Source organism: Hypomesus transpacificus, chromosome 2 (genome assembly GCF_021917145.1).
Source record: "Hypomesus transpacificus isolate Combined female chromosome 2, fHypTra1, whole genome shotgun sequence".
Taxonomy (NCBI): domain Eukaryota; kingdom Metazoa; phylum Chordata; class Actinopteri; order Osmeriformes; family Osmeridae; genus Hypomesus; species Hypomesus transpacificus.
The window spans coordinates 13,105,127-13,129,835 of NC_061061.1; the positions used below are offsets into that span (position 1 = coordinate 13,105,127).

Sequence of the window (24,709 nt, forward strand, 5' to 3'; positions counted from 1 at the left end):
GCAGAAATGTCAGTGAGGTGAATCAGTGACAGCCCATCAGTGCATTTGGTTTTCAGGTATGCAGAGTGAAAAAAAAGTTGCTAGGGGATTGGGGTCCATTTTAGGTTCATAACATACAGCTGTTAAGGATGACAGTCAGTTGAAATTTCTGTTGTTTTAAAATGTTTATTAAAAAAATAATCCAAATAGAAAACTATACATAAAAATGTTGCTTAGGAAGAGAAAACAAACAATACACATCCATTAGTCACTCATTCCACATTCCAACCCAAGAGCAGGCAGCGAGGAGTTAGTCTGGCTTGTCACACAGACACCCTCGTGGACACATTACACACAAACACTAGACAATAAACAGTTAAAGAGTGACACTGTGCCAATGCCTGCTTCTTTGTAACAGGCAGTCCACTCACTGTGTGTAGCTGGCTGAGTAACGTGGTGAAGTTCTACTACACTGGTCATAAGTGATCTATCCGTCCCAGTCAATGAAGGACAGAGTCTGATTGACTAAGAGGATCCAGAGGACTGGGCCTATTCGTTCCTGTACACCGGCCTCAAAGAATCACTTTACGTGCAGTTCTACACATTCTCAAGGTCTTTCAGCAAATTAAAAAAGTCTGTTAAAACAAGCACTGGTGTTCACCAAGAGTGTAGCAATCCCAAGTGTAAGTGACACCAACCCCTCTAAGGATGTCTGAAGTGACAAGGCATGGATGCAAAACTAAAATGAACTTGGTATGTCTGCACGTGTGGACGACAGGTGACAGGTCTGTACCAAAAAAAAAAAATATTGGTCATTTAGGATATGCAGTACAAAAGGTTCTGTGAATGAAAGGAAAACAATTGACAAAAGGAAGAGCATTTTTGCTGTAAATAATACTCAGTCCTGGGGATATGTAAACACTGCTTCAGTAAACAAAAAGTAACCTTGTTCCTTTCACTACACACTTACACAAGTAAATGGCACATGAATTAGATGTTAAATGACATGCAGTTTGTTGAAAGCCAAGTGATAAACAAACAAAAATACTCACTCCCTTCCTACCTTTCTTCGTGATACGCCTGGATAGCCAACAGCTATGTAGAAGGAGCACAAACTCTCGTCGACCATAGGTTAACACAATGCATTCTGGGAGCATTTAAACATGGCTCAGGCAGCAAAACTGGCAAACCTTCACGCGATGGTAGATTTAAATGGCTAGTAAATGCTGTAAATCCATCAGCGTGGTTTATACCGTGTATCCATTTACATCCATATTGCACAATTCAAGATAGTCAAGCAAATTTAACAACAAATCCTCTAATGAAAACCATTTGAAATAAATTACATAAAAACAGGTGCACTAAAGAGATTATACAACACAAACGGTAAACAATCTGTAAATTAAACTCCCTTCATTACCAGTGCTTCATTGCCTTGTCCGTACCCACCAGGGCCAAACCAAGACATTGATAATGAAACTCCAAGACACGTAATGAAAACCCTGTACATTCAAATGAGTCCTAACAGCGTTCAGAGGGTTTGGCACTTGTAGCGGCATAGAAAGTTGTACTTTAATGCCAAAATACAACCTCCATATAATAATAAAGCTGGTTCTCGTTCATGGACAAGAGGTTGTTATTTGACTCGGACAGAAGAATCTACAACACACAGCTCTCTGGTATGGCACTTCTAGAAGTCACATATCCCCTGTGACGACCCAGCTGCATACCTCACAGGACTCATTGCTGAACTCAGCGGCAGTTGGAACAGGGCTGTGTTATCCTCACCAGCTGAGGGTGCCTGGCACACTAACCCTTCTCCGGTGCCGTGGGCCGCTGCGCTGGTTCTGGGGGGTGTAGCTATGGTTGTAGTTGTGACTGTAGTTGAAGAGGGGAGGCCCAATAGCAGGACTATGCTGGCTGGTCCTGTGGTACTGGTGTCCTTGGAGGCTATCTGCATTTCTGTGTGGGTGTGGACTGGCCGTGTCCAGCACAGGAGAGGGAACAGGTCGGGGAAAACGCTGGCCATTGTTCATGTACCCTGAACCCTCTGGATAAAACTGTCTGTCAGGCAGAGTGTGGACAGGCACATTTCCTGGGAGGGTTATCCGAACCTGCGACGAGGACACATCCAAGTTCGAGGAAGTGGTTAGTGCTTCAGGACTCAAGAGTGATCAGATGGAACAGGGAAAACATGACGCGGCGAACCATCAAGCTGAGAGAAACAAACCTGGGGTCTGACAGGCATGACGGCAGCTGGAGGGGGCCTGGCGTCGAGAAAGGGCAGGCCAGGCGGCAAACAGGCCCGGCTGAGGGGGTGCGCCTGGAGAGGAAGGGCACCACTGGGAGTGGACTCAGACTCCTGATGGGAACAAAACACCATGAAGTTAAGCCTTTGGTGAAAAGATGAAAACAGTCAAGATGGTTGCCAAATTCTTACACTCCAGAGCGCTAAGGCTCTGTGACTTTTGGCAGGTGATTCAAATACTAGAAAAATGCATCTTGGCTTCCTCGGCTTGTTGACTTTGTCTCTAATCTAACACACTCAGACAGGTGTGAGCCTGCATGCCTCCCTAGACACCTCCAATCCAATCATGTTAGATCTCTCCAATGACTGGTGGGTGGACGGATAAATGAGGTGCTGGAGCATCCAGACAGGGGACAGATGTCACTTCCCGACAGGGGCTGGGACTTACGATGTCACTTCCTGACAGGGAGGAGAGGGAGCATGCTGATGAGGAGCAGGGGCTGGGGAGGGACACAGGGGAGGGTGAGGGCGACTCGATGCTGAGTGGGGAGGGGCAGTCTCTCTGCTCCTCCATAGACAGAACCAGTCTGCTAAGGTCCGTCTCCATCGGGCCTGGGAGCACCGAACACATACATGGACAGACACACACATGATCAGCTGGTGTACACAAACATAACCAATGGACCCAAAGACAGCAAGGACCCTCATCTGAATGTCACCAAGGAACTCGTTTGATAAACAAAAGAATCTGTATTTTATTACCGCTGTTCTCCAGATTGCCATCGTGCTTGGCCCCCCACTTCCTGCTGATCCACTCTCTGTAGCGCAGCACTTCCTGGCTCACTTTGATGATGCGTCCCATCATGCTGGGTCAAAAGATGCTGGCATGTTATTACACAGACCAGCATTTACTGGCTGAGAGCAAGATACGATTAAAGCTATCAAAACCGCATTCCTTTAGATGGTCACTTATCACAGAAATACAAACAAACCTGAGACCCAGAAAATGTATCTAACGGCATTCTGAAGTGGTATATCCATCCACCTCCTGTCAGTTTCTCCAAACTACACTACTGCAGCTTCAGCACGTCCTGCAAGGTAGGAACCCACCTGTCAGTCTCTTTGTTGGGGTAGGAACGAGCAAGCGGAGACACGGCATGACTCAGCACCATGTAGGCATAGTCAAAGACCTGCTTCACCTGGAGGACTCCATAGGAGCTCCTGCCCACATCATTTCCTAAGAGGAAACAAATTGAAGACACCATTTAAAATATATATTTTTTTTGTGCAAAAATACACTACATGACACTATAGAGGGGAAAATGGACTGAACAATACTTTATCAAAGGACATCAGTGTTTCAGTGTTGTGGCAATGGAGCCTTCACACACAAACAATTCGTGTTTTGGTGCGCTTGCAAACCGCACATTGCTGGGAGGTTTCCATAAGCGAAATGTGAAATTCTCCATACACCGTGGATCCAAACTGCCTCAGTGCTCATGGGTGCTCTACAGTGGCAGCAGCAGGGGTTGCTCTTTTGGTACGGCTCTTCCTGAACCTCCTACCTCTCCTGCTCCTGGTACAGCAGCTGAACTTAGCTCCTCTATGCTCCTGTCTTGGTTCTCCTTCACCTCCTCTGCTCTGTCCTCCACCCACATCACATCTTAGCTTCCCTGCCTCATTGCTTGTCCTGTCTAGTAGGATACGGTCGATAAGATTGCATCTGGCAACAATTTAAAACAAAACCATTTAAAAAATGTATGAAGGCATGTCCAAATGATTGTGTATCCATTTGCTCTCCTTTCAAAACGTTGCTGCCAGACAGAGACCAATCCCTCCTAGGTAAACAAGCTATTAGTTTGTGTGAATGTGTCGAAAGAGAAAATATGGAGCCCTCTATTCTTCTCATTAAAAAATATAAATAAAAGAATCAGCAGTGGCGGTCTAATTTCAACAGGTGAGTTTAGGGGAAACTGGGAAATGGGGGGATTGACAAGAGATCCCACACAGCAGAACTTGTTGTGTTGCAGCATGGTGAGACCCAGCCTCTTTCTCCATGGAGTACAGTTGTCACCTCACCTGGCTGGAGGGGGTCTTCTATACACAGCATGGAGGGTCTGTTCCCATTGGTCATGCTCTTCACCATATCGTCCTTGGCCAGGTAGGCGCCCCCATTCTTCACCCGGATCCCTGTTCTCAAGTAGTTGAAGTCCCTGCCGTAAAGCTCCAGGAACTCAATCAGCAGGATGCCCAGGTTGAGGTTGGCACGCCTGGTGTCAATTCTGGGATGGAGCTGAAATACAGCCAGGTGTTAGACCTCCACCAGCTTGTGTTTAGAGACCTACACAGCTTGTGTTTAGAGACCTACACAGCTTGTGTTTAGAGACCTACACAGCTTGTGTTTAGAGACCTATACAGCTTGTGTTTAGAGACCTACACAGCTTGTGTTTAGAGACCTACACAGCTTGTGTTTAGAGACCTACACAGCTTGTGTTTAGAGACCTACACAGCTTGTGTTTAGAGACCTATACAGCTTGTGTTTAGAGACCTACACAGCTTGTGTTTAGAGACCTATACAGCTTGTGTTTAGAGACCTACACAGCTTGTGTTTAGAGACCTATACAGCTTGTGTTTAGGGACCTATACAGCTTGTGTTTAGAGACCTATACAGCTTGTGTTTAGAGACCTATACAGCTTGTGTTTAGAGACCTATACAGCTTGTGTTTAGAGACCTATACAGCTTGTGTTTAGAGACCTAGCTTGTGTTTAGAGACCTATTTTCAGCATTCTAATTTCCAGCAGAAAGCAAACATGTGGTCCACATCTGCTACAGAGGAGCCCTCAATAGTGTTGAAATCTACCTGTAAGAAGCTGATGGCCATGAGGATGAGGCTGTAGGAGCTAATGCCTCCCGTGAACACCTCGTTCAGGTCCCTCTGCAGCAAGAACTGCTTCAGCACAAAGATCAGGTAGGGCAGGGCCGTGTAGCTCTGCAAGAGACACGAGATGAGGAAACAGGAAATAGCTATGTTTGATAACAGACTGTCATAGGGGGCTTACCTTCAAGTACTCTTTGATAAGCCGGGCAGCTCTAACCCCAGTCTCAACATTGAAGCTGATGTCTACTTTGACCTCAGTCTTCTGGTCTGTCAGTTTGATGATTGGCACCTATGTGAAAGGAATCAAAGTTTGAGGATATAAAGAAAGGACAAATAGGAGAGAGGACATGAGGGGACTATAGAGATTGGGCCCGTGACTGACCGTGGCTTTGTCCAGGACTTTGATGGAGTAGGGCTCGGCCACATTCTGTTTCCGGAGGGCTTGTTCAAGCTGGTGGAGGTGCACAGGGGGGTTTACCCATTCTCCAAACACCACCAGGTCAATGTCACTGTAGAACAAAGAGGCCTGCGGTTATGAACAGGGCAGACCATGCGCACACTAATAGATAACTGTGGGCCTCTTCCTGGTTACCTTGTTGGTAGATACAGCCCTGTACTGAAGCTCCCAAAGATCTCCACCTGCAAATTAACATGAAAAAAAAAACATCCATGGTCAAAAGACAATCCCTGCTTGTGAGTGGTTTCAGTTACATCTATGTACAATGTGACGGAGGTTGGAAATTCATATTAAAACTCGAAAATGTGGGGGTTCGAAAGTGTGGGTTTGAACGTCTTTCTTGTGGACAACGCCCTGTTCCGGGCACAGACCCGAGCTGTAGGCCACAGGTTCTTGATGACTGTTTCTATCCTGGTCACCACCTCTCTCCTCATCGCCTCCTCTTCTGGGCGTGGGGACATGAAATTGAAGAAGTCTACGATTTCTTCATGCAGACTGGAAAAAAAGGACATTCAATGGATACTGGTAGATCGTGTTGAGAAACTTTACAAGCACACTGGAGCATTTAGCATTGTGTTTATGTGCAACAATCCAGATAACCTTACCCATTCACACCTGGGCTGTACCTCCGGGTCTTCCAGAGCGTCCAGGAGCATGGGTTGTTGCCAATATTTGTGTTGGAGAACAAATTGCAGAGCTCAGTAGTAGTTGTAGGGTTACTATTTTTCCTCCGAAATGAATGTGCATGGTGTTGATTGTTAATTGCCGAGGGGGTGTGGACTGAATGCTGCCTGCGACGTTGTTGCGGGGTACTTTGCAAGAGAAGCCGGTGATACCTGTGATTGTGGACATTGTACGTTTGCTCACCAATAAGCTGATATTTACCTTCCTCATTTTCGATGTTCAAGTTGTCAATTCGCAAAGAGTCTACGGGTGAATTATCGGCCTCCGAATCTTGCGAGGAAGAGGAAAGCGAAAGGGAAGCCTGCCGTCTAAGACGTCTCTCCCCTCCCGCAGGCGCATTATCGCCATTGGTGCATTTGTCTAAAGAAACTCCTGACACATTTTTATAAAACCCACAACTCATAGCTGCCGTGTTTACACTGTGCTGATTAAAGTTCCGATGCATGTTGGTGCTTGAGTTTGCCTGAGAGGTTTCCCAAACCTGCATCCACAAGGAATTGGCATGTCCTTTCTGCTCAGGCTGTATCCAACCAGTCCTCTGATCCATTAAACTTGTGAGGTGGAACCACCTTGTCACGGAATCCGACCCAGGCCAATTTGGACACAAGGTTCCTAGCAAAGGACTTGCACTTGCCAAATCGTAACAAAGCGATTATTTACTCTTTCCAGAAGTGCCTCGTGTCATTTTCTCCCTGTCTGCTTTTTCAGCGTCTGCCCAACTTCTCCCCGATAGTCCAATATGGCGTACATTTCGATAGATCCAGTTATACGCATGTCTGTGGTGATTCCCTGAACACACCCCCATTAGCACAACAGCTGTACCGAGGAGTGAAAGAAACTAAGTGATTTGAAGTATAACGTTAATGGCAGGTCTTCTGTGATCAGGTACCCCAATTGAACCTAGCAAAATGTCGACAGCATGGAGAAACTTTTTTTTTATAGGAGGCTCAAACTCATTGTCCTTTCTTATTTCATTGTAATGAATGAAGTTGTAATCAACTCATATAAATTTGTCTGCATTTGATTTAAGACTATATAGGTCATGGAGAAAGCACACAGCATATAGAATCATAATGTTTAATGTTTATATTTCAATTTGTAAAAGTACACAAACTCTGTATTTAACACATTTACAAAACATTTACAAAAGCAGACTTGATGCTCAGAACATTTAAATGTAAAAAAAAATCTAAACATTAGAAGAAGAATAACCGACCCCAACATGAGTTGATAGGATTGACCTTCTAACAAGAACACCCTTGGTCTGCATGAGCAAACAAAATGACAATGGTTCTGTGGAACAAACAATCACTAGGGATAACTCAGGGATTTTGTGTGAAACAGACAGGAGTGTGTGTGCACACGAGTTTGGTATGAGATATGATTCTCAGGTCTTGATTTGTCGGCACATGGAGGCTATCTGGGTAATGCAGCTGGTGACAGCCGGCGGGACGTGCTGGTTGGTGTCGCCACGCCAACCTGCCAGAGCCTCCAGAGCCTCCTTCGGGTTGCTAGGTGACAGGTCATAGATGGTGTAGACTGCTGCCAACTGGACCTCCCATGGCACACCTGGGAGTCAGGGGAAAAAGGTAAGACAAGACAAGGCATTCATACCCATGTATGTGTTTTACTACTAAATCACAAATGAATCCCCAATTCCTTGCCCTGTCGGATACCTCAATTACTCTAAAGTGAGAAAAAAAAGAAGAGAAAAAACATACAAATAAAATGAAAACACAACCCTCTATGATAAAGTATTTCCCCCATGTTCTTCAATTTCTTTCCTGTCCTCGCAGATCATTTATAGTGTGTGGAATTTGAGCTTTTTTGAATCTTACCTTCCGATTTCCCATGCCTGCCAAACGTGTTGATGACATTGGCGATGGTCTTCACAGTGGCGCTGCAGTTCTCCTTCACACCCATCTGTCCCAGACGACCTGACAAACACAAATCCCAGAGTTTCACCTCAACTGTGGTTTATCATCACATCTTCTAGCATTTGTTACACAGACTGAACATGTAAGTTAGAGATGGTACTTGCATGACAGGGTTTCTATTGGTAAACAAACACTTACCAATGAGCCTCAGGACAGCAGCCACAGCAACATCCCGGACAGGCGTCTGCTCAGTCCTGGGCTGGATCACCCAGGCGTTCATCAGAGGCCACAGCTCTTTACTTGAATCGAAACATCAACAAAAACATTATGATTCATTCACAGGACTAATCTTGGTCATTTTAGAAATCGGAAGTTCTAAAATCTTAGTAGTTTAGTCATCTAAACAAGTAAATAAGACAAGAAAAAAAATATATGTTCAATGGCACTGACCAGCTGCCCTCTGTTACCTGAGTATGTTGTCGTAAGTCCACTGCCAGCACTTGTGTGAGCACAGCAGGTCCAGGGTGAAGACCAGCTCCCATGTCGAGGTGCTGAGGTCGTCTCCCTGGCGGGCGTGCTTCTGGAAGGACATATCTGTCCCCGCACGGAGAGCAGCCAGCGAGCAAGTGAGCATCTCGTCGATGTCACCAGGTGGGTTCTGGAGACGCAAACACAATAGTAATACTGGACTTGCAGGGTAAATCACACTTGAAATTTTACTTTCTTTCCTCTTTCACCGACTAATGGCAGGGCGCCTGAACATTTTAATCAAGTGACAGATCAATGAACTATTCCATTTGAATTCATACAGATAGTAGTTAATTATACCTTCTCCCAGTCAAAGTAAGCTGTCAGACAGGTGAGCAGTTCTTCTGAGGCCTTAAGCCTGGTTATAGTGAGAATGGCTTGGCAAACCACACTGCTGTGTGAGAAGACATTGTGCCATGTGGTCAACATGAACAGAATGAGCTTCGCTGCGCTGGGGAAATCTGTGGTGAACACAAAAACATGGCTGTAATTGTACACAATGTACAGCTTGTTCTTGAACAATCCCCATTTAGCAACATTTAGCATATGTCAGCAGCCATGGTCAAGGTTGTCCTAATTACTTTCTCTGAGGATGCTGTAGGCCAGGATGTGGGCTCTCTCCCGGTCCCTTCGTTGTCGACACAGCCCAGTGTAGACCCTGCAGAAGGCCTGTAGGTGGTCCTCGCTCAGAACCTCTCTCTCCATTTTCAGTTTCAACAGAATGGCCGACATCAGTTCATCTGCCAACTGGCAATAACATCAAATTAGCACGTAAGATTGGTAAAAAACATTCTGTAAAAAAAATCTAAATGGACCCTTTTTGAATGCATACAAACACCTACATGTATGTGAATGGTTTGATAAATACATTATTTAGTGATGTGTGAGATGCATACAGTCTTACAACAGTCCAACAAGAACTTGGCATGATGCCTAATGTGACAAACCTGACTGTGTTGGGAGAATTCAGAGAGCACCTCCTTCTCCTCATCCCTCAGGACGGGCTTTTTTGTCCGGTTTCCCACAAACAGGTGGCTCTTGATTACTGGCAAGAGGTCAAAACACTGGGCTTCAATCTTTACGAATGCCCGGAAAACAGACATCGGTCTCGCTGATTCAACCTTGTCTTTAGACTGAGGGGTGGTGGTGAGGTGTGGAGGATCTCCAGGTAAGTAGTCCTTCTCAAGGACAGCTTCTTCTGGACCAGTTGGGGCAGAAGGACTAGGTGAGCATGTGTCCAGCCTGAGCCTTTTGGCGCTTTTCGGTAGCAGCATATTGACCCCAGTTCTCTTCCCTCTCAGCTCAGTTTTAGTGAAGGCGGTGGAGGAGGAGTTGATGGACTTGAAGCCGGATATCTGGCTGACGGAACTCACGGAAGTTGTGGTTCCACTCTCGGCTGCAGATATACCCAGGTTGACGTTTCCACGCAGGATACTGAGGGTCCGAGCGCGGGCAGAAAGTTCTGGATACATGCTATCCAGAATCCTCATCGAGTTTTCCTGGGCGGGGCTAGAGGAGGACGGGGTGGAGTTTAGTGCCGATGAGGGGAGTCTTCCTGGAACAGGAACGGCATGCTTCGGGGTGGCTGAACCAAATTGCAGGGGTGATGACGGCACTCCGTTGGCAGGTGGAGGAGTGTTGAGGGATGGTGAGTACTGCTGTGACATGGGAGGGGTCTCTTCCTGAGGAGAAACAAGTCCTTCCATTGGAGAAGGGAAGGATAGTTTCCCAATAGCCTGCCTTGGATTGACCTGTTTCACTGGTTTTGGGGGTGTGGCTGTCAGAGGTAGCACTAGAGGGCGAAGGGGTGGGCCCATTTCGGATCTGACTCGAACAATGCTCTTTGAGCGATGAGGTGGGGCCATGGGCAAAGTTTGGACATGGATGTGCTTGGGGACAACTTCCGAGTCAACTCCAGGACTAACAGTGGGATTTAGTCTTTCAAGGATAACTGCGCATGAACCAAGTAACCTTTCTGGTTGTTCTTGGGCACTGTCTTTTAATAAATCAATTTTTTGAGCATTAGAGTGAGATTCACTTTCACACTCAACATTAGAACTACACCTCTCTTCAGAGTACAGTAGTTTTGGTGCATTCTTTTTGAGTTCATGATCACTTTGCTGGGACTCAGAAGATGGTAACGATACGACACTAATAATCTCATCTTCCTCTGTCACTACTTTATCAGTATTTATCTTATCTTGATTTTCAGGTGATTTCAACGGTTCTGTTATTAAAGAGGATGAAATACATTTCAGTTCATCTACATGTTTCTTTGTTTTTGGCAACCCTGGGTCAGTAGGCAATGGGTCAAGTAATTGAGGTGTTGTAGCCATCTCGTCTTGCTCATTCCTCTGCAAACTCGTCTGTAAACATTCTGTAGAAACTTCAGAAAGTGAATGGACTTCCTCTTGTGGTCCCTGGAAATTCTGCTCAGTTGTAGAGTTCTCATTACCAGATGGAGATTCTACCGTAGGTCCTTCCATAGTTCCAGTTGTCAAGACGTCACTGAGAGCTTTAGGATGGTTGAGGCTCGTTTGTAAAGCGTCATCACTCAAGGATTTCCCAGAGAAAGGCTGTACTGCTGGTTTAGCAAGCCCCTCATCTGGGACGACAGCTGGATGAACCACAGTTACAGCTATGGAATTGTTGGACTCTTCAACATCCATCCCAGCGAGACGATTTCCTTTGGTAGTTTCATCCTGGTTCTCCACGACTTCACAATGGCTCTGTCTTTCAGTAACGGACACATCCTGCATATGCATGGGGAAATCTATAACAATGTCAGTGGATGGTTTTACAGATTCAGTCTTGGTACTGCTTGTCTCACATGGTTCTTTGTCATTCTCCAAGTTGGTGACATTCTCCTTACTGGAACTCAAAGAGTAAATGTTAATCTGTGACTCCAGAGACTCTGACATGTCTACAGCAGAACTTGCAAAAGCATTTTCACATTCTTCATGTAAATTAATCACAATGGACAATTTAGGGTCATGAGAAATGGGGTCAGTATCCGTGTCCATCATGATCACGTCCTCTGATCCATTCGTTGGTCCTGTAGAGGTCTCAGATCCTTGAGCTTGTCTCGTAGAGGTTTCAAAAACCACATTGTGGCTTTGGATTTCTACCGAGCTTGAAGGCAAAGTCTCTTCTGAGGGCATCGGGATAGTTCCACCTGCTGGGTCCATGTCATCCTGTTCAGGACACTTCCTCTCATTCCCAGGCACATCCTTAATTCCACCATGACTCAAACTGCCAGCTGTGGTCCCCACGGAAACACTGTCAGTCCGTACTGAAGTCTCACAGAAGAGAGGCGGTTCTCCACCCAATCCACTCTTTACAGACGAGTTTGTGGTCTGCTTTGGCGATGACTCAGAGTTCACATTAAGAGCACTTGTTTCAGCTGCGGTGATGGTGGAGGAGTCTTTTAGAGTGTCCTGTCCATCTCCTGAATCCACTGTATCATCTTCACACTCCTGTAAACATGACAGTAAATGTGAATGGACCTTATTGACACTAAATTGTAACAGTGTATTGTGAAATTCTCTTTTAAAGCGTTTGCAGACCCCTTTACACCCTTTTTAAAAGTAATGAATGAAGAGACTAATGTTTTTCTTACCCATGGAGCTGAAGAGCCTGGCATTGGTGAAATGGGTGGAGGCAATGGTTTAAACCAGTCCAGGATGGCCTTCACGTCTCTGCTACACTCCTTGTCCTCACTGCAGGGTAGCTTATGCTCACACGCTTGTTTTCCCGTTTTGCAGTTGACAACTGCAGGGTTGAGGTTTAAGGGCTCTTTGGACCGCTTTTTCTTCCTTTCAGGTTTTACCTTTGAAACGGTTAAATCTTTGGCTTTGACAGGTTTTAGGGTTGGCGTGGAGGTGTTCTGAGATGAGGTGAGAGAAGGGTGGATGCCATGGACACTCAGTGCAGCTTGTGATTTCTGAGATTTTGTAAGTTGAAGTAAGCATCCATCTTTCACAGCGGGGGTTAATATTTGCCTGGTGCCGTTTTCTACCAATCCTGAAAGATGTATAAAAAAAAAAAAAAAAGAGTCAGTGGTATCAAATAACCCATCAATTTGACTGTTTAATGTCACAACAGGTGAAGGAAACCTACCAGAAAAACATTCTGTCTTTGCTGTCTGTGAAGATACAGGTTCCACACATGACCAGAGATCTGCTAGGAGCCTCTGGAATCTTTCTGCAAAATGAACAGTGTAGCTTGATGATTTTTGCTTTATACCCATTTAACAGGACAATAGTGTTCTTTCTCGTGATACATAAAAGGACACTTGATAAAACACCTACCCTTATCAACTCCTGGTTTTTCAGTTTCAGTTGCTTGAGTTGAAGTGCTTCTAACTTCTGGAGGAAAGAGGAAAATGTATTTCATTTTGATGACAAACTAGTGACTGAGAATGGTTCTGAAGGAAACTAATTGGATGGTTTGTTCTTACCCTTATTATTTTGCTTCTCCAATTTCTCAACTCTTAACTGCAAGACAAAAACAGAAACAAATCCAATACAGCATAAATCAAAGGTTCGCTATAGCAATATAAAATAACAACAAACCATGTTTTGGGATTATAGTGCCTATACCCGATTATCTAGAAGACTTCTCTCTAATTGACTCTTCTCTTCTTGCAACGCCGATATCATACGATCCTTCTTCAGATTTGACTCTGAAAGTTAGCCAACAGGCACAATATTTACACATTACTGCAAGTAGAACTAAGAAATATAACTAGGAATAGTGTATTTCATGTAAGAAACTGTACCAACCTTGAAATACTTTAAGTTGATTTTCTACACTGATATTTCTGTAAATGAGATTTTGTGAAAGTAATAAGCAAATTTGCAGTGAATGAGTGAATCATGAAAAACATTTTAAAAAGGGGATGATGTCCTGAATTAATAATCAAGTCATACATATTTAACAATTTAGCATTCTTTTCTCTCAGGTTGTCCACTTGATCAGCCACCTTCTGACACACCCTCAAGGACGCCTGAGGAGAAAGATGCATCATGCAATCAAGCTTGGCCACAACAAGCCAAATCCTATTTACAGTTTAAAGTTTATCAAAGTACAGTTTATGTCCAATATTTCAGTTAGGTCATCAAGCTATGACAGGAGACTTATAGAGATTCAGTAAGGGGAAAGAGCATGCTTTCCTAAACATCCCAATAACTCACCTGTGCTTTCAGAGATTCATTTTCCAATGCTGCCTTTTCAATCTTCAGGAGTGCATTTTCAATGTTACATTTCTCAGCTTTCTCTAATGAAGAAATGAGCAGTAAGAGTGAGTAATGTGGATTTAACAGCACAACAAAAGGATGAATCAAATTTTAGCAGTTTATTCATGACACACCCTCTGCTTCCTTCAGCTGGTTCTCAAGTGTCTTTCTTCTGTGAATGAGAAACAGAGGTCAACAACAACATAGTAGACCATGAAAAGGCTCTTTGTAGCAGCATCAGGAAGTTGGGTCTTACAGCGTCAGAGAGTTGTTCTTCTCCTCTTTCAGCTTGTCCACGTCTTCTGCTATCTGCTTATGGACCTTCAGGCTGACCTTCAGGATGGGTTCATCAGGACATTATGAGTAGATGGATGGGCAACTATCTTGATGTGAGGTGCAGAAAGTAGCTTTATCTTTTGAATGTTTAGCTAGAGTTTTCATACCCGCGTCTCTTCCAGTTCTGTCCGCATCACTTCATACTCAAGGTTCCTTTTCTCCAGCGGAGCCATTTTCAGCCGCAGCTCCTCTAGTTGTGCATGCAAGTTGCTGGTGTCACTGCAAGGACAGGGGGAAGGCTGGTTGGTTACTTACCAGTTGCAGGTATGAACGTCACAGACCACAATTAGTCTTCTATTAAGGCATGTGACGATTGGATTCAGTTATGAGACTCTAGTAGTAAACATTACTATACTGGGTCATGATGACTGAAGAACTAGCTAAGATAGCTTGCTAACAAAAGCTAATGTCAGGAGAAACGTTCAATACTTACTCTGAATCGATTATCTTTTGTTTCAATTTCACGAAAGCCGCCACATATCCAGTCAGACTCTGTTGTAATCGTTAAACGAAACGTCAGTCTAGTTAGACGAGTTTTCAATAGTTTACATTGTATGTATTGTTGAGGGAAGCTTCCCAATAGTTAAAGAGTCACAACTTACCTCATGCAGAACAGTGCAATTTTGACAGGCTCCAATAGTGGCGTCCGCTGCGATTTTCACCAATTTGGAATGATTTTCCCCAGGCATCATAATAAAACTGAGGGCATCTACAATTACCAAAACAATTACGTTATTCAGTACACATAACTACGTAAATATGCTACAGAAATTTGCCGCAGATGCTAGCTAAATAACTTCACAACAACTTTCGCGTGCACCACGTTGACTGAGGACCCCAATGTGGACCCGGGCTGTTCTAAGAAATGCCAGTCTACAAATAAAACAGGGGTGTCCTGGATAGACAGTTTAATAACGATTTACAACATTATATATACATATTATTATATATATTTAGACTTAATTAAATTGAAATTATTTTTTTAATGGGTTCTCAACCGAACGCTATATTTGCATGTCAAATACAAATGGTTACACATTTGCAGGCAACAGGCTGAAACCAACTCACAGGCAGGCACGATTGTTGATAGTAAACAAGTGTCAGAGGTCCTTAATAGCTCACACATGGTGATAGGGGATCCTTTTTTTTTACTGAAAACATCTTACCTATTCTACCTTTAATTAATTAACTACTGGTTACATACTGTTTGTTTTCTTTTAGAGTCTTCAATCACCTGCCCAGTAAAAGGTGTAGGTTTTTCTCACAATTAGGCCCCACATTTTGGCCCGGGTTTATGATGCTCATGACTGCCTTGTTTTCCATTGTGTCTTAACAAAGTGAAGCAGCTGGTGGATACAGGCCCACTTGGTACTTCTAAGTACAGAAACAGGTTGGTATTTGTACAAATTAACCGATAGAAGTGAGGAATAAGACCTGGGGTCTCATTTATAAAACTGTGCGTAGGATTCTTAATGAACAAGCTAGCCTACATCACTTCCTTCTTCTTGTTATAATTGAATGTCGAGCATAATTTACATTCACTACAGCAGGAAATATTGATTATCTTGTTCCGGTCCATGGTTATGTTAGATAAAACGAGGGTCCTAGAACTGCGGTCCTGAAACTGCAGTCCTGAAACTGCGGTCCTGAAACTGCAGCTCTCTCCGACTCTGCAGGTACATGCTACTCGCATGGATGACACTCATAAACACTTTCCGGGCAAAAGGTGTTGAGGGCCCCCTACTGCTCATTAAATATTACTACAGGCTGCATCTGGTTTCCCATATGATTCCTAGGAAATCTGAATGTCTTTGATAATGTATTCCCGTCTTCAAAATGTCACTGGAGGAGGTGAAGCCACATGTGTTATAAGACAAGGACGCCAACTCTCACGCATTGGCCGTGAGACACACGCAGTGGTTGGCCCCACAAAAAAATCTCACTGCAAGATTCCTTGGAAAAGTTGACAGCTGAATATTTTTCTACGTTAACCCCCTTAACGTTTAATGGTGGAACCATGTGTTGATAGAAAAAAATATATATTTTATTATTTGCACAACTGCTCCACATCACTGATAAACTGGCAGGAGACTGCTGTTCTGACAGAGAATTTCAGATGGACTGTGAAGAAAATAATACCGGGGACTGTTTGGTTCGGCGCGATCCCTGTTAGATGTGAACCCATTCTTGTTCCCTGAAAATGTTTTGTATAACCTTGAAATGTTCATTTTTCGGTTTAGTTTAAAAAAAACTTTTTACAATTTCAGGTTATTCATGGGAATTGTACTGCTTACATTTCTATAAAAGCAGGAACATTTGGAAAAAACTTTTGGCAGAAACTTTTGATTGTGTACTTGAGAACAAACCATGGTAATGTTCAACCAATCCAAATCCTTTCACATCTCAAAGCACATGTCTTCCAAACCTATCTGGACTGGACTGCTTTCCCTTCCCTGAGGGGGAAATGGTGAGTGATGAGCCGAACATGCATCTACATGCACACAGTATTCATCCCAGCACACATCAGCTCAGTTAAATACTCTATCCATCTCTTAGCAGTTTATTTATCAGGATAATCCACAAAGACATCTGACAAGACCATAAAAGTGGAAACAAAAGTACAAGGGTGCACTCAGAGATTCCACAGATCTGTAAGCAATAAACAAACAAAAATCCAAAATGATTTTTCAAAGTTTCTGTGTTGTGTCTTGCAACTGCACCCTTGTCCCAATCACCCGTACTTCATTCTTACCCAGGTGGGGAAAAAAAGTATACTTTAGAGTATTTCAAGCATTTTCACATTTTCAATAGTAGCCTACATTTTAAATATACTTAGAAAAAGTGTACTAAAGTATACCATCATGCTATTACCAATTTTAACGTTAATACTTTGAACACACTTAAAAAAATTGTTTCACTACAGTACACCTTTAGTAAATAGCCTATATTATATAAAAATATACTTTAAATAAAATGTATATTTAGGCTAATTTACAAAGTATACTACTGGAACTTGGTTTTTAAACATATTATTTGTAAATTTAAAGTTATAAGTTAAAACCTTAACTTTGAATCCTGCAAGCGCACTTTCACATGTCTTCGCTTCTCCCTCACATTCTGAAAAGCAATTACAATGGGAATATACAAATTCACCGCTAAGAATCACAGTAAGATCCTGTGATCCAGTTTGGATTGGCGTAGACTATATAATACGAAGCAGACATTCTTTTTTTTCGGTATTATATCGATTTCTACGGAAATTTATTGGAAACTCGAACTCCCCAATTTCCCAAGAAGCATCCCGACATCATCCAGGTTTCTGGGTTTGGGGCGGGGTGTGAGGAGTGGCAGAACAATACTTAATTTGGGTCCATTTCTGCTAGTGCACTCACTGCAGACAACTCACCAGCCCATAGTACAGTAAGTGCACGCAATTTACGCGTAGAAGTGTTTTGCATGGATTTGTTCTCTGCCAGATTTTGCGTTTAAGGTTTGTCTATGGTGCTTTTACATCGCCAAGTTTTGTTTGTAATGCATGTCGTTTCATGCATTACCAATTTCTGCACAGATTTGTGTGAAGTCTAACAAACGTCTAGGCTATGTCTAAAACATACTGTGTGTGACACTGTTGCTTTAGCGTATAGATTTGAAATTGAGCTCAACCTTTTGTTGTCTACATATTTTGCTCTAAAATGCATTAGGTACATGTTTCTGAGATACTAGCCTATGCACTAATAATTCATTTATTAATTATCAGTTACGAATGTCCGTTATGCATTTTTGTTGTAGGGCCTATAGCAGACAGTAGGCTACTATCCAAAGCGACTTATAGTTTGTTATTTGACCCTGACAGTTTTTCTATAGTCGTCTAATTAATACTGTTTATTGTTGTGTAGTTGTATATACCAAACTCTAACCCTAATATCGCTCAGTACTGACAAGGGTGCGTAAAGTTTAATTTAGAACCTCACAGTATCTCTGGAATCCGTTAATTAACATCTTAAGCATCACTCTTTATATTATACCTCCAGGATTCTCTCCGTGTTTCTTGTGATTATCCTAGTAAATGTAGGACCAGAAAATGAACAACCTGAGCATGTCTATGTTGGTCTCTCCTCTCTGTGTTTATGTGCGTGTTAAACTTACTTTTGTATTAACCTTACCGATACAACCTTAGCTTCATAATTATATGTATGAGTTTTGAGAGGTACACATAATTTACAGGGAGGTATTATTCTGAGCTCAAATAGACCTAGTGACACAGTCTAGATGACATCACTAGAAGTTATTTCGAGAGTCTGGTGCCCCCCCCTCCCCCTCCTTTCTATAGTGAAAAACTCTGTTTAGAGGACACTTCGGCACGGGTGAAAGTTATAGGCCTCATTAACCTGGCTTTTAGGGGCCCCTATTCCCAGGAATCTGTCTGAAGATTGTGGCTTAACAAGATGTTATCTACAGAATACAGTTTAGAAGAAAATAACAGATGCAGGTCTGGTTGACTATCAGCTGTAATTGTCAGGTCAGGAAGACTTTTCAGCGTAGGTTTGATGTTAGTTAGAATTGAAACTCAGTGCACAGCCATGTAAACTTTGCAGCTGTAAGGGGATGGGTCATTTTCCTTTACACAGGCAGGACCACACACACATTCATGTGGACGTACAGTGCATGCCTACAGGGATAAACTTGTAAGTATGCATGCACACAGGCACACACATACACACACAGCCCCTAAACACACAAGATAATTCACCTCAAGGTTCTTGTCTAAAAACCAAGCAGAATTGTAGGTCCATTAATCCAGTCAGTGTTTATGGTTTCCTGTTGATATGGTTGGGGTTGGGTGTTCTCCATCTTGGTTTTATCTTAATGACGTTTATGAAAAATTGGAGTTGTTGACAGCTGAAAATACACAGATAATTGTATTGTTTGACTAGAATACATACACTTTCCCCACCTTTATTTTATGCAAATAACTTTAAACTATAAATAATTTGACTGGAGACACCAATGAGTAAAACTACAATGTCCATCGTATTTGGTGACCCTTTTAAAGCCAAATAATATGTGATGACTAAGCAAATTAGGTTTGTAGGGATGGAGAATTACCAATAGCTAGCTAGAAAACTATATAACCATGTAACTTGGATTTCAATTTTAATCAGATATCCAACCCTGTTTTGAGTTTCCTAATGAGGAATTTCCTCCTGATAGCTGGAACCAATCAGAAGGAGCGTCTAACCATCCAGGGAACGGGTGGAACTAATTGTTCAATTCCAAGTGGTCTAAAAGTAAATTAAATGTAAATTAGTCGGCGCTAAACAACATAGTTCATAAATACATTTATGTGTGTTCATGTTGCAAACCATTTATCAGGGTTAGAAGTACGTTCTCCCCAGTTAAAGTAACCCCTGAATGAACATGTTCTAAGGCAGCTAGTGATTATGCTTTGTGATTAGACTCTATGATGGACAGGCCAAACAATGGGGCCTCCTCTGTGCAGAACACATGTATACCCCCAACCATGCATCTGAAATCTCCACATCTGTAGCAGGGAACCGAGTAGTCCTGGAGTTTTCTGAACACTGGTGAAATAAACAGAGTTTAGAGGTCTATATACAGATCTGGTTAACTTTATACAGATACCCTAACCAACATAAAAAGGATGTAAAGTATTTCAGTCAGTGTCCCTCAAGTGACTCTTTTGTTTGAAATGGCATGCTTGATTATGTCCAGGTGTTTCAAATTAGAACAACCCCCTCATTTCCTGAACAGCATTCAGATAAATCTTTGGGCCTCACACAGAATATGGTATGTAACACGCGCATACACACATAGACACACAAAAAACACACTATCACACAAACTCTGGATATTTGCTGGTCTATTAACAATATGGTGCACTGCCTGTGCTGGGAGTTTTCCATTATGTTTGAGAGTTTGAACAAACTAATTTACAAAGATCTATAAACAACACAATAAATGTGAAGTCTTACACCTATTTTGATGGTGACATATTCAAACCCAACAACACTTCAGGACTTTAGCCAATCAGGGTTGGGTTGGGACTTTGGGAAGACCATGCATCTGAAATCTCCAGCCTTTTTACTTTGGTGTACCCTGTGCAGTTCTATGGGCATTTGTCAAGTCCTCTGTGATATGGCTTGTAAAAAGGGCCAAATCAAATGAAATCAAATTAGATTTAATACTGAAACCACAAAAAGAACATCACACAAGAACATCTTCTAACAATTAATACATTTACAACATAGTTAATAAACATCCTTAACGAAACAAGTTTGCCTCTTCAAGTGTTGGCTTCAGTACAACCTTCCCACTTTGTGATTAACTACTGACAAGGCCTCTAAACACTCTGGACGACCTCAGAATTAATAACAAACAAACCTCAGTATAACTGTCTGATGCAGAGACTGCCTCTGAAGGGGAATTAACTCAACATCTCCCCAAAGGCATCGTTTTATTCAGAATTCTAACACTTGTTGAGTCTATATTTTGGTTTCCTGAAGTAATTATATGTATCTGAGGCCTGAGCAGACAAGATTGTCATTGAAATTAGAACAAAGATAAGACCCTTATCAAAACCATGTTTTTTCTTGTAAGTTGTAGCACCTCCCTTAAACCTAATTTAGGATGGTATTAAAAACAAAACCCAGCAACTTCTTATTGAAGCAAGAGAAGCCAGGTGATTAGAGATGTTGGTTGCAGTTACAGATTTGCTGAGAATCTAAAGATAAAAAACAGATGGGAGATGACGCTTTATCACATCAGGCACATCGTTGCTAAATTATGTCACGCAAAGAGACAGATAAAGATATAAATTCAAGGCATTGGATGTCTGATTTTTTCTGTATAAGTCAAAACAACACTGATGTTTTGCAATTCCACACGTTGGGAATCCAGCACATAAAAAATGGGGTTGAGCTGTGTTACTCACACGCCAGACATTGTGGCTTCTCAAGTGCTTATCCTCCATTGTTCACCCCCATAGGCTCCATGTGCACCAAATGTAGGGGGAGTCAATGTGGAAACCATTACAATCTTCTCTGGCATTAAAAACATGTGTTGCCAGGGGGCACATTGCAAGGCATGTCAGTTATATAACTTCAAACAAAGTTTCTCAGTGCCATTTGCCATGTTTCCCTTTGATATGTTAAATGACATTGTCAACCATGACTTTGATGTGTGTAACAACTGTTCTCTGGTTTTCTCCAGGGAAAGTGACTAGAGAAGGGTCCATCATGGAGGGGACAAGGGGTCTGTTGGCCCTCGTCATCACAGCTGGATGTATTCTGGTCAGTGGTGCGCAAAAAAGAGGTGAGAATGGATTTGTGTTTTGTCTGTGGTACTCTGGGGTAGACTCAATCCTATAATTAAATAGTCGTGCTGCAAATTGTTTTGAATGGATTACAAACCATTGTATTTCTTTCAAACTGTGCGATTTGGGAATGAAAAATCAAAAAAGAAATCTTTCTTGGCTGATGCTCTTTCTCGTCCTCCCAGTCTGCACACAGGAGGCGGTGGCTGACATTGTCTTCCTGGTTGATGGCTCATGGAGCATAGGCACAGAAAACTTTGAGCAGATCCGCCAGTTCCTCTACACGCTGGTCAACAGCTTTGAGGTGGGGCCTGATCATGTTCGTATTGGCCTGGTCCAGTACAGCACAACACCGCACACAGAGTTCCTCCTCAACTCCTACCAGACCCAACAGGATGTTCTCCAGTACATCAGCAAACTGCCATACAGGGGCGGTGGAACCAAAACCGGAATGGGTTTGGACTTCATGCTTCAGAACCACTTTGTAGACCAAGCTGGGAGTAGGATCGCCAATAATGTGCCTCAGATAGCCGTGGTGATCACTGACGGCCAATCGCAGGACAACGTGGAGCCGCAAGCCCTCGCTCTAAAGTGGCAGGGGATCACATTGTATGCTATCGGAATCAAAGACGCAGACGAGGAGCAGCTGAGGGAGATTGCCACTGAGCCCCATGAACAGCATGTGTATAGTGTGTCTGACTTTGCCGCGCTGCAGGGAATCTCCCAGAGTATCGTCCAGGTGCTGTGTACCACAGTTGAGGAGGCCAAACGACAGCTGACCCAGGTGGCCCAGGGTAACGGATTACCACACCACCATGATCACTACAGATTGCTACGCAAGCATTGTGGCTTCACTGACCCCCTAATGCGAGGGACTTTCTTGTACTATACTATACATTGCTCTTGCAAATCAGCTTATCCTCTTACAAACTTACAAACAGCCACATATATGATGCTAAAAACCTGTCTTCTCCTTTGTTTCCAGAGTGTCGCAAAGCCACCGAAGCCGACATTGTCTTCCTCGTGGACGGTTCCTTCAGCATCGGTGAGCCCAACTTCCAGGAGCTCCGTGGGTTTCTTCACACCTTTGTAGAAGGTCTGGAGATCGGCGAACAACAGGTCCGTTTAGGACTGGCGCTGTACACTGCAGACGAACCCCATCAGGAGTTCCTGCTGGGAGATCTCGTAGATAAGAGATCCCTGCTGGAGAAAGTAGACAATCTCGCCTACTGGCCTAGAGGCACCTCTTCTGGCAAAGCCATCGGCAAAGCTCTCACCTTCCTCCAGACCAATTACTTCACCAAGACCGCCGGGAGCCGCTCCCAGCAGGGTGTGCCGCAGATTGCTGTGGTGATAACCGACGGGAATTCATCTGATGATGTGGTGGAACCGGCTCGGGTCCTCAGGAGAGAGGGAGTCATTGTGTTCACCATTGGGGTAGGGGCAGCCAACAAAGATAGGCTGAAGGCCATTGCTAACAAGCCGTACGGCTGGTTCCTTCACAGCATTGGAAGCTACCAGCAGCTTCAGAGGAGGTCAGAAGAGATGCTGAAGACTGTGTGCATCTCCATGGAAACCCAGAGGCAGGGTGAGGGAAAGCACCTCTGTGTGTTATGTCTACATAAATACAGTCATGTGAACAATATTTCTATTGCTCATAATACTGTAAAAAGCTTTCACAAGCTAGTTGAAAACAGAAACACATTTTCATGAATGTATGATCTTATGATGATGACACCATATAATGACTTATTTTCTTTGATTCCTTTCTTTTAATCAGCTCTGGTCCCAAAGTATGCGGACATTTTCTTTCTTGTGGATAGCAACATGGCACAGAAAGACTTTCAGCAGGTCAGAAATATACTGATGAAACTGGGGAACATGGAAGTGAACGCAGAACAGCATCGCATTGGTCTGGCACAGTTTGGTCAAACAACCAAAGTAGAGTTCCTTCTGAACGCCCATCAAACCAAGGAGCAGACAGTAAATGCACTGCGTCGATTCCGGGTTCGCCCGAACGGGCCTCGTAATCTAGGAAGTGCTTTGGATTTTGCTAGAACACAGTTCTTTAACAAATCAGCCGGGGGCCGCGCCAACCAAGGCTATCGTCAGTTTCTTGTTGTGTTGACAGGGGGGCTTTCGAATGACCCTGTGATTGGAGCGTCACGTCTGGTCAGAGCTGAAGGGGTGTCTATCGTGGCTGTTTCTACTGATCCAAATTCAGTCACAGAGTTAAACTCCTTTAGACCATATGTGTATATGTCCCAGGACACCAACATTGTATCTACTCTGAGGAATCTGTTGGAGACGGAGGAGGAAATCGCAATGAGTGCAGGTGAGGGTCTAAAGCCTAACTTAACTACAAAACCTATATTTTTGTCTGACCTCATGGTCAGGCATTGCTACTTCCTAATCCTGATCTTGATTCCTTCAAATCTTTGCAAAATGTATGTTTTTATTATTTGGTGGTAAATCCAGGGTGTTTTTCCCCTAGTGATAACAAACCTTTAAAAACATTTGTGAGGTGCAAGTTCCTTTTTGAGGGGTCGTGTGTGATAATTGGCCTGTTCATGTATTACTTCAAGCATCTGAGGAATTCCTAACAAGCATTTAATGAAATAAACTCCACTCCACTCCACTTTTCAGCAGTTTTAAGAATATGAAGGGGTGACACTAAGTTGAAATGTGTGGGTTTAGTCATACTTAAACAGCAAGTTGAGATGTGCATGTTGGGTTTTAAAGATCCCATGACATGAAAACTTCACTTTAGGGGGTTATTTAACGTTAATATGAGTTCCCTTAGCCTGCCTTTGGTCCCCCAGTGGCTAGACATTTCGATAGGTGTAAACCAAGGCCTGGGTATTCTTCTCCGCCTTTGAGAAAATGAGAGCTCAAACGCTCGGTTTTGAAAATCCCCCTATTTTTATGTCACAATAGGGGGTTACCTCCCCTTTCTTTGCTTTGCCCGCACAGAGGATTTGAACCACCAATTAAAAATAAGCTACGACCATGCGAGCGCGACATTGTTTTTTCCTCGAGACATCATGGTTTGCAAAAGACCAAAGCATGGCAGTTAGCCCCGCCTCTTTTTTCCTCACAGCATTTAAAGTTAGAGACACAGAAACGGCACGTCCTGAGGAAAGCTCATTGT

At 43.3% G+C, this 24,709-nt stretch overlaps 3 protein-coding genes across 9 annotated transcripts in view; 1 reads left to right on the forward strand and 2 right to left on the reverse strand.

The window, feature by feature from the left end:
* Positions 1-131: 131 nt before the first annotated feature.
* LOC124472760 (terminal nucleotidyltransferase 4A-like) lies at positions 132-6,980 on the reverse strand. 2 transcript variants are annotated; one of them, XM_047027790.1, is made up of 12 exons: positions 6,169-6,980; positions 5,986-6,058; positions 5,699-5,745; positions 5,489-5,615; positions 5,288-5,395; positions 5,089-5,217; positions 4,307-4,520; positions 3,338-3,464; positions 2,990-3,093; positions 2,676-2,839; positions 2,210-2,341; positions 132-2,093 (listed from the first exon to the last, which is right to left on the reverse strand). In XM_047027790.1, the coding sequence occupies exons 1-12, from the start codon at positions 6,792-6,794 to the stop codon at positions 1,764-1,766; spliced, it is 2,181 nt and encodes a 726-aa protein (XP_046883746.1). In that variant the 5' UTR covers positions 6,795-6,980; the 3' UTR covers positions 132-1,763. The 2 variants fall into 2 exon arrangements, with proteins under 2 accessions (XP_046883746.1, XP_046883737.1); XM_047027781.1 differs by having other exon boundaries at positions 5,935-6,058.
* A 330-nt stretch (positions 6,981-7,310) lies between these two features.
* Positions 7,311-15,058, reverse strand: ice1 (KIAA0947-like (H. sapiens)). Its single transcript, XM_047027755.1, has 20 exons — positions 14,828-15,058; positions 14,659-14,717; positions 14,333-14,444; positions 14,146-14,222; positions 14,024-14,061; positions 13,848-13,930; positions 13,584-13,660; positions 13,437-13,474; positions 13,254-13,336; positions 13,112-13,148; positions 12,963-13,019; positions 12,772-12,855; positions 12,272-12,675; positions 9,600-12,128; positions 9,234-9,399; positions 8,953-9,113; positions 8,592-8,782; positions 8,323-8,423; positions 8,086-8,184; positions 7,311-7,816 (listed from the first exon to the last, which is right to left on the reverse strand). The coding sequence occupies exons 1-20, from the start codon at positions 14,915-14,917 to the stop codon at positions 7,635-7,637; spliced, it is 4,668 nt and encodes a 1,555-aa protein (XP_046883711.1). The 5' UTR covers positions 14,918-15,058; the 3' UTR covers positions 7,311-7,634.
* Positions 15,059-17,418: 2,360 nt separating this feature from the next.
* Positions 17,419-24,709, forward strand: part of col6a4a (collagen, type VI, alpha 4a) — a 51,372-nt gene continuing 44,081 nt past the window's right edge. For 2 of the 6 annotated variants that reach the window (XR_006957730.1, XM_047042808.1), the window contains exons 1-5: positions 17,461-17,645; positions 21,456-21,557; positions 21,744-22,352; positions 22,544-23,146; positions 23,339-23,893. Coding sequence is in view for 5 of the 6 variants with exons in the window: in XM_047042808.1 (XP_046898764.1) it covers positions 21,482-21,557; positions 21,744-22,352; positions 22,544-23,146; positions 23,339-23,893 (1,843 nt within the window). In the remaining variant the exon portion in view is untranslated. Of the gene's footprint in view, positions 17,646-21,455; positions 21,558-21,743; positions 22,353-22,543; positions 23,147-23,338; positions 23,894-24,709 lie in introns of all 6 variants that reach the window. The other 4 variants (XM_047042835.1, XM_047042817.1, XM_047042826.1 and 1 more) reach the window with 3 other exon arrangements.